The sequence below is a fragment of the Salvelinus sp. IW2-2015 genome, unplaced genomic scaffold, assembly GCF_002910315.2.
Source record: "Salvelinus sp. IW2-2015 unplaced genomic scaffold, ASM291031v2 Un_scaffold1368, whole genome shotgun sequence".
In the NCBI taxonomy this organism is placed as follows: Eukaryota; Metazoa; Chordata; class Actinopteri; order Salmoniformes; family Salmonidae; genus Salvelinus; species Salvelinus sp. IW2-2015.
In genome coordinates, this window is record NW_019942861.1 from 145,252 (window position 1) to 155,388 (window position 10,137).

At 46.2% G+C, this 10,137-nt stretch overlaps 1 protein-coding gene across 1 annotated transcript in view; it reads left to right on the top strand.

The window, feature by feature from the left end:
• The window catches only part of LOC112070566 (chondroitin sulfate proteoglycan 4-like), a 92,460-nt gene that overhangs the window by 11,665 nt on the left and 70,658 nt on the right, over nt 1–10,137 (top strand). Inside the window, 3 exon segments of the mRNA XM_070439031.1 lie at nt 5,010–8,056; nt 8,299–8,468; nt 8,741–9,132. Of these exon segments, the coding sequence (XP_070295132.1) occupies nt 5,010–8,056; nt 8,299–8,468; nt 8,741–9,132 (3,609 nt within the window).

The window sequence follows — 10,137 nt, forward strand, 5'->3', positions numbered from 1 at the left end:
ACGTACATAATATCGTTATATTGCTGTACTATTGATTTTGTATTGTAGATATGTTGTGGTAGAGTAGTGGTGTAATAATGTGTTGTGTTTTATCTTTTGTTTTATATGTGACATAAGTGCTTTAATGTGTTTGGACCCCAGGAAGAGTAGCTGCTGCCTTGGCAGGAACTAATGGGGATCCATAATAAACCCCAGGAAGAGTAGCTGCTGCCTTGGCAGGAACTAATGGTGACCTGTAATAAACCCCAGGAAGAGCAGCTGCTGCCTTGGCAGGAACTAATGGAGATCCATAATAAACCCCAGGAAGAGTAGCTGCTGCCTTGGCAGGAACTAATGGGGATCCATAATAAACCCCAGGAAGAATAGCTGCTGTCTTGGCAGGAACTAATGGGGATCCGATATGAACCATAAAGAATTAATGAACACGCACCTGTGGAACGGTCATTAAGACATGAACAGCTTACAGACGGTAGGCAATTAAGGTCACAGTTATGAAAACTTAGGACACTAAAGAGGCCTTTCTACTGACTCAGGGTCCCTGCTCATCTGCATGAACGTGCCTTAGGCATACTGCAAGGAGGCATGAAGACTGCAGATGTGGCCAGGGCAATAAATTGCAATGTCTGTACTGTGAGACGCCTAAGACAGCGCTACAGGGAGACAGGACGAACAGCTGATCGTCCTCGCAGAGGCAGACCAGATGTAACAACACCTGCACAGGATCTGTACATCCGAACATCACACCTGCGGGACAGGTACAGGATGGCAACAACTGCCCGAGTTAAACTAGGGACGCACAATCCCTCAATCAGTGCTCAGACTGTCCGCAATAGGCTGAGAGAGGCTGGACTGAGGGCTTGTAGGCCTGTTGTAAGGCAGGTCCTCACCAGACATCCCCGGCACCAACATCGCCTATGGCCACAAACCCACCGTTGCTGGATCAGACAGGACTGGCAAAAAGTGCTCTTCACTGACGATTCGCGGTTTTGTCTCACCAGGGGTGATGGTCGGATTTGCGTTTATCGTCGAAGGAATGAGCGTTACACCGAGGCCTGTACTCTGGAGTGGGATCGATTTGGAGGTGGAGGGTCTGTCATGGTCTGGGGCGGTGTGTCACAGCATCATCGGACTGAGCTTGTTGTCATTGCAGGCAAACTCAACGCTGTGCATTACAGGGAAGACATCCTCCTCCCTCATGTGGTACCCTTCCTGCAGGCTCATCCTGATGACCCTCCAGCATGACAATGCCACAAGACATAATGCTCATTCTGTGTGTGATTTCCTGCAAGACAGGAATGTCAGTGTTCTGCCATGACCAGCAAAGTGCCCGGATCTCAATCCCATTGAGCACGTCTGGGACCTGTTGGATCGGAGTGTAAGGTCTAGGGCCATTCCCCCCAGAAATGTCCGGGAACTTGCAGGTGCCTTGGTAGAAGAGTGGGGTAACATCTCACAGCAAGAACTGGCAAATCTGGTGCAGTCCATGAGGAGGAGATGCACTGCAGTACTTAATGCAGCTGGTGGCCACACCAGATACTGACTGTTACTTTTGATTTTGACCCCCCCTTTGTTCAGGGACACATTATTCAATTTATGTTAGTCACATGTCTGTGGAACTTGTTCAGTTTGTCTCAGTTGTTGAATCTTGTTATGTTCATACAAATATTTACACATGTTAAGTTTTCTGAAAATAAATGCAGTTGACAGTGAGAGGACATTTCTTTTTTTGCTGAGTTTAGTTAGCTGTCCAGAATTGTTATCGGAAAAGTAAATGTCATTGAGAAAGCACGAAGATGTCATAATGTGTTTTTTTCGAAAAACATCCTTTTTGAATTTAAAAGTAATCCAAGAAGTAATCTTGTACTTTTTCGAAAGAATCTGTAATCTGATTACCATGTTTTTGCTGGTAACGTAAGTGATTACAGTTAGTTTTTGTTTAATCAGATGACATGTTACAACGCACACCCGTCACACACGACCTCTGGCTGTCTGCTGCATTGAAGGTCCCCAAGAAGACAGTGGCCTCCATCATTCTTAAATGGAAGACGTTAGAAACCACCAACACTCTTCCTAGAGCTGGCACCCGGCCAAACTGAGCAATCGGGGAAGAAGGGCCTTGGTCTGGGAGGTGATCAATAACCTAATGATCACTCTGATAGAGCTCTAGAGTTCCTCTTTGGAGATGGGAGAACCTTCCAGAAGGACAACCATCTCTGCAGCACTCCACCAGTTAGGCCTTTATGCCAGACGGAAGCCACTCCCCAGTAAAAGGCACATGACAGCCCTCTTGGAGTTTGTCAAAAGGCACCTAAAGGACACTCAGACCATGAGAAACAAGATTATCTGGTCTGATGAAACCAAGATTGAACTCTTTGGCCTGAATGCCAAGCATCACGTCTGGAGGAAACCTGGCACCATCCCTACGGTGAAGCATGGTGATGGTAGCATCATGCGTGGGGATGTTTTTCAGCGGCAGGGACTGGGAGACTAGTCAGAATCGAGGGAAAGATGAACGGAGTAAAGTACAGAGAGATCCTTGATGAAAACCTGCTCCAGAGCGCTCAGGACCTCAGACTGGGGCGAAGGTTCACCTTCCAACAGGACAACGACTCTAAGCACACAGCAAAGATAACGCAGGAGTGGCTTTGGGACAAGTCTCTGAATMTCCTTGAGTGGATCAGCCAGAGCCCGGACTTGAACACGATCAAACATCTCTGGAGAGACCTGAAAATAGCTGTGCAGCGACGCTCCCCATCCAACCTGACAGAGCTGGAGTGGATCTGCAAATACAGGTGTGCCAAGCTTGTAGCGTCTTACCCAAGAAGACTCAAGGCTTTAATCGCTGCCAAAGGTGCTTCAACAAAGTACTGAGTAAAGGGTTTGAATACTTATGTAAATGTGATATTTCAGTTTTACATTTTTTATAAATTTGCCATCATGGGGTATTGTGATGTCATTATTGAGTATTGTGATGTCATTATGGGGTATTGTGATGTCATTATGGGGTATTGTGTGTAGATTGATTTTGTTTTTAATCAATTTTAGAATAAGGCTGTAACGTAACAAAATGTGGAAAAAGTCAAAGGGTCTGAAAACTTTCCGAATGCCCTGTATCTAGGCCAGTAGAGAGCGTGAGCTGTGTTCTGCTGAGTCGAAAGAAGGAAATGCATCTGTCGCTTGAAGACATGGGTCCAGCTTCTCACAAACCTTTTATATCAGAAGAAATCAGCATAAGCGGAGGACAGATGGGTTATAGAGGCTTTTTGTGACACAGTCAGACGTTTTCAAATGAAAATGGTTTCCGTAAAGTCTTGAGATGCGTTTTTAGCTTAATCTGCACTCTGCGTCACACCGTCACCCATCCCTGCGACTGAAGAATATCTCCCTGGGTTATACTTTTCATTCTGTGTTGGGGAGTGGAGAGTGAAGTGTGGAGTGGAGTTTGAAGTGTGAATTGTGGAGTGTGTAATGTGGAGTGTGGAGTGTAGAGTGTGGAGTGTGGAGTGTGGAGTGTGGAATGTGAAGTGTGGAGTGTGGAATGTGGAGTGTGGAATGTGGAGTGTGGAATGTGGAGTGTGAAGTGTGGAATGTGGAATGTGAAGCGTGGAATGTGAAGTGTGGAATGTGAAATGTGAAGTGTGGAGTGTGGAATGTGAAGTGTGGAATGTGGAATGTGAAGTGTGGAGTGTGGAATGTGAAGTGTGGAGTGTGGAATGTGGAATGTGGAGTGTGGAATGTGGAATGTGAAGTGTGGAGTGTGGAATGTGGAATGTGGAGTGTGGAGTGTGGAGTGTGGAGTGTGGAATGTGCTGATGCTGTGTGTGTTTCTGTTGAGCGTGCCGTGAGGAGCAAGAACACTGCTCCTTCGTGCCCCTTCTTAAGCCAACTTACGTCATCGACCTCACCGACATTTTTTTGACTTTTTTGTCCTCGGGCTTGGGGTCTCTTTCTGAATGAATCAGAGTTTAGAGATTAGAGCGTTGCTGTTGTGTTGTCTTGAAACCCTGCTTGTATAGTTGGGACTCGGCAGCAAGCGTTGACAAGCCATGTCGTCCCGATGTAGAGCTCCACAGAGACAGGTACGGCATCCCAAATGGGACCCTATTCCCTATATAGTGCACTATATGGGTCCTGGTCAAAGGTGGTGCACTAAATAGGTTGCCATTTGGGACACAGACGTGGATAGTAGTAGCATAGCTGAAGGCAGACAGATAATAGGATCTTCCTGTTGGGAGACTTAAACAAAGCTCTGTGTTTTAACTATAGGTTACATCATGGCTTGGAAATGTATTCATAATAACATGTATCTTAGTGATGCTGAGGGTGTTGAAAAAAATAAAATATTTTTTTAAAGGCTGTGAATTAGAACTGAAATGAAATGGGATATTTTTTTGCTCACTAAAATGTAAATATTACCAACTAGTTAAGTAATGTAGTTATGCAATGTAAGTGACATTGACATTTTTTTTTTGTATCTGGTTCTGTGGAGTTATTCATTCTTGTTCTGGCTCTGTGGAGTTATTCAGTCTTGTTCTGGCTCTGTGGAAGTTTATTTCTGTCTAGTTCCGGCTCTGTGGAGTTATTCAGTCTTGTTCTGGCTCTGTGGAGTTATTCAGTCTTGTTCTGGCTCTGTGGAGTTATTCAGTCTTGTTCTGGCTCAGTGGAGTTATTCAGTCTTGCTCTGGCTCTGTGGAGTTATTCTGTCTAGTTCTGGCTCTGTGGAGTTATTCAGTCTTGTTCTGGCTCTGTGGAGTTATTCAGTCTTGTTCCGGCTCTGTGGAGTTATTCAGTCTTGTTCTAAGGGCATCTCTATCTTGAGGGTAGGCAACAAATGTGATTGGTTGGGTTTAGGCAATAAATATGGGTGATTTTGTTTAGGCAAGTAATTCCAATAGGTTCTGATTAGGTTTAGCAGTTGGGTTTTTTTACAGTAGATGTGATTGGTTAAGTTTAAAACTCCAGTTTAAAGTAATCATTTTAATCAAGTATCTTCTTCCTCTCTTCCTCAGGTGAAGCTGGACTTGGGGTCCGGTGAGTGTTTGCTACGATCTGAGAGTAGCYCCCAGCTAAATGACCTGGCCTGGCACACTGCTGAGCTCCTCCACGACCGCCACAATGTCACCCTGACCGTGGACCAGCACTCCCACACCAGCCTCAGGATGCCAGGGCATGAGTCTCAGAAACAGGAGCTGAGCATCCAGGAAGGGCTGTACATCGGCGGCTCTGGAGGCCTGGACAAGCTCTACCTCCCCGGTGACCTGACTGGTTTCCGGGGGTGTATGGACGAGGCTGTCTTCAACGAGCACGATATGTTATCGTCGTTGAGATCTGACGCAGGATTCAAGAGCGTCTATGAGGTTTCTTTGGGCTGTAGTCCCCAGTTCTTCGCTAACGAGGAGGACCCTGTTAGTTTCTTTAGTTCTAGAGCGTATGTCTCCCTGCCACCCTGGAATATCTCCCACGTCCAGCAGGAGGCTCTGTTTGAGTGTGTGGTTCACACTTCAGCTAAAGAGGGAATCATCCTGTATAACTCGGCCAGACAGGGGGGCTTTGTGGCAGTTGAGATCCAAGAGGGGTTGCCTGTGGCCCTCGTGGATAAAGGAGGCACCAAAACAGAACTCCGCTCCCTTACCTTCGTCAATGACAGGAACTGGCATTCAATCAAACTGTTCTTCAGCCCCAAGACCCTCCAGCTGACAGTGGATGAGGAGACGGTAAAGACTAGCATCAGCTCTCGCTCCAAGGGACTACAGCTGAGGGGTTCTGTCTTTGTTGGGGGCATTGACGACAGCACGCGCTCAGAAGTCCGCAAGATGGGTCTGGTGTCTGTGTCAGGGAAGAGGGTCAGAGGAGGCTCGTTCAAGGGCTGTCTAAAGGACATGAAAGTCAACGGGGTGAAGATGGGTCTGCCCAATGCTGCTGTCACGAAGGATATCTCTGTGGGCTGCGGGCCAGAGAAAGAACCAGAGCCCTCGACCACGATGAGTCCAATGACTCTTCCGACTGTCCCCAAGTCCCACTTCGATCCCACTTCCGTCACCCCCACACCAGAATTCCCATTGTCCACTCTGGACAGGGGGCTGGACAAGAGGTATGGGATGAACTTCGTGCTGCTTAGGCACCTTGTGGTGCCGGAGGGAGGACGTGGATCTCTGGAATCCAAACACATCAAGGTTCTCCTGGACTTCAAGAAGCTCCGAATACGGCAGTCCCAGATCATGTTCCGGATCCAAGAGCAGCCGGTGCACGGTCAGATCAGACTGGATGTAGACCAGGACCAAGAGGAGAACACCTTCAGCATGCTGGACCTGTGGTACGGCAAGGTGATGTACATCCACGGAGGATCAGAGAACCCAGAAGACTTCTTCACCTTTTCTATCTTCTCCAGCAGCAGGAAGGAGGTTCCTGACTACCTGAAAGGGACCAGGAGGTACCGCTACAACATCACAGTGATGCCCACCAACGATGCCCCAGAGCTCAGCCTGCCCCAGGGGAACCTTTTCATTCTGTTGGATAACTCTAGAAAACACCTGACCACGGAGGTGTTGAAGGCCACAGACATCGACAGCAATCACACCAACCTAATCTTCTCCATCCTGGGGAATCTGAACACTGACGCAGGTTACCTGGAGGTGGAAGACAACCCCGGCGCTGCAGTGACCACATTCTCCCATTCTGACCTAAATGAAGGGAAGGTGAACTACGTCCACACTGGGGCGAGGAACTCCAGGATCGTCCTGAGGGTCAGTGATGGAGACAAGGTGAGCAATACGGTTGTGCTTAGGATCATGGCCATAGGGTTGGAGTATAAGATCGGCAACAACACCGGGCTTGAGATAACTCAAGGTGAGGTGTCTGTGATCAGTAACAAGCACCTGGCCGTTCAGACCAATGCCGTGAAGCAGGTGGTGGACATCCGATATGATGTCGTCGAGCCACCTCAGTACGGGGAACTTCAGAGGCTTCACTCCAGCGGCGAATGGAAGCCCACCGGTTCCTTCTCCCAAAGGCTACTGGAGAAAGAACGCCTTCGGTACCTCAGCACTTTCCAAGAAATCCAGACAGCAAATGCTACGGATTACTTCAAATGCAAGGTCACTGTAGCTGGTAGGGTCGATACTGAACTGGTCTTCCCCATCACTGTGAAGTGGGTACATTATAACCTAGTAAGGAACGTAATGGCCGACATTGATAAAGTTCGGAAAGTGACGTTGGACTCGCAGTATCTTTATGCCACGGTGGACGTTGTGACACTATCAGAGGATGATCTGCACTTCAGAGTTCTCTCCTCGCCGAAGAAAGGACAACTTCTGCTCATTAACAAGTTATTGAAGAAAAACTCAACATTCAGCCAAAGAAATGTCACTGATCTAAAGGTACAATACGAACTGGTCGACAGACCGTACGAAGACACGAGCGACACGTTTAAATTCCAAGTGTTCTCCAAACATGCTCAAACGCAAAGTTACGATTTCCAGATCTCGATAAAAGCCGATGTCAATAGCGTATTTATAAGAAATTATGGACTTTTGATTAAGGAGGGAGAGAGTAAACTCATCACAAAGGCCGAGTTGTTTGCAGAGACTCTCAGCACCAAGGAGATGTACTACACTGTCACAAGTAGCCCCAAACACGGGAAGCTGCAACGCATCGACCTGTCCAACTCTAACGCCAGTTACAACATCATCCAAACGTTCAGCAATCAGGATCTCTTGGAGGAGCGCGTCATGTTCATTCACGACGACACAGAGACCACTCGGGACCAGTTCACATTCATAGCCTCCACGAGTCAGGAGTCCAAATCCTCCGTCACGGACGATGAAGTCGGCTCTAAAGGAGGGACGTTCAACATCTCCATCCAGCTAGTTAATGACGAGAAGCCAGTGCGCGTTGTCGATAAAGTTTTCCATGTGGTGAGGGATGGGCAGCGGTTGCTCACCCTGGACGATCTATGTTACCATGATGCAGACTCGGACTTCAGCGATGGGCAGTTAGTCTACATGCGACGGGGAATCCCGATGGGAGACCTGGTTCTGGTGAACGACACCTCTCACAGGTACTTTCTGTTTTGTTTTAGTACATAATAATAATCTAATGTATTAGGACAGTCGACGAATCTTAATAGTGTCTCAAAAACTCGCCCTGAATTATCCACAATGCTGTTTTTATCATAATAATAATGATACTAGTAATAATAATTAAAAAATATATATTTTGTAATATTTATTGTAAATTGTTCATATATAATTGAGTGACACTTTAAATAAACTTTCCTGAACTCTGACCTCTGATCTCCAGGCTGTTCCAGTTCACCCAGAAGGAGCTGGAAGAGAAGAGAGTGCTGTTCCTCCATCGAGGCGTGAGCTCCGGACGCTTCGTGCTCTTCGTGTCCGACAAGAAACACTTTGTCTCCACTCTGCTAGACGTCACTGCCGAAGACCCTTTCCTAAGACTCGGCAACAACACGGGTAACTGTGTATATTTTATATATTATATTAATTGTTACGTAAAGTGCCTTTGGACTGGAGATCCCAATGTATAGCGAGTATTGCTCAAGCTGTTCATTGTTTTGCCTGTCTGAGAACAAGGACCACGATGGAAACAAGTCTGTTGACTTTATAGTGTTTTTTTTCCCCCTTGATGATTTTTAATGTGTGTTGTTGTTGTACTCACATGGCTACTCCACATTTTAATTCATCCATCCATCCATCCATCCGTCCATCCATCCATCCATTCATAGGTCTGTTAGTCCAGAAGGGAAAGGAAGTGACCCTAACCACAGGTAACTTCAGCGTGCTCACGAACCTCGACATCCGAGACGACAGCCAGGTCACATACAAGGTGTCCGAGCCGCCTAGAAACGGCGGGCTGTATCGCCACGGCAACATCTCCGTGCAGTCGTTCACCCAGCGCGACCTGAAGAAGGGCCTTGTTTCGTATCGCCACGACGACGGAAAGAACCCGGCGGACTCTTTCAACGTGACGGTGAAGGTTAAAGGTGCTTATCTGAACGCCAGAGTCAACGTCAAGGTTTACCTGGACCGCCATCAGAGGCCCCCTGTCCTCCAGCACAACAACACTTTACTGGTGGAGGAGAGCAAGCCTGTGAAGATTGACCAGAGTAGACTGGAGGTATGTATGTTGTCTGGGTTGGGGATGGATGGAGGAAATTATGAATGATTGATGGATGGATGAAATTATGAATGATTGGATGGATGGATGAAATTATGAATGATTGGAATGGATGGATGAAATTATGAAATGATTTAATGGATGGATGAAATTATGAATGATTGGATGGATGGATGAAATTATGAATGATTGGATGGATGGATGAAATTAATGAATGATTTGGATGGATGGAGGAAAATTATGAATGATTGGAGATGGATGGATGGATGAAATTATGAATGATTGGATGGATGGAGGAAATTATGAATGATTGGATGGATGGAGGAAATTATGAATGATTGGATGGATATGCCAGTGATTGATGTAGATTAGAATATATCAGTGTTCTGCTCAGCAGTATGTGTACATAGATAAATTGTGATTTTGCATGTACTATGTCAGTACTATTATTTTATGTGTACTGTGTCAGTACTGTTATGTTATATGTACTGTGTCAGTACTGTTATACTCTATGTACTATGTCAATACTGTTATGTTATATGTACTGTGTTAGTACTGTTATTTTATATCTACTATGTCAGTACTGTTATTTTATATGTACTGTGCCAGTATTGTTATTTTATATGAAGTTTCTCAATATATGATCCAAAGTGTATTGTAAATCCTGAGCATATTTCCCCATGTCAAGTCAAGTGACACATGAAACATGATGCCAAGTGACACATGAAACATGATGCCAAGTGACACATGAAACATGATGCCAAGTGACACACCAAACATCTCAGAGGCTGTGTCCCAAGCGTGCACCACATTCCCAATATAGTGCACTACTTTTGACCAGGGGTGGTCAAAAGTAGTGTACTAAATAGTGAATAAGGTTCCATTTGGGACACTCACAGACTTAAATAGCCTCTGTCTCTAGTCCCCAGCCTCGTCTGTCTGTCTGTCTGTCTGTCTGTCTGTCTGTCTGTCTGTCTGTCTGTCTGTCTGTCTGTCTGTCTGTCT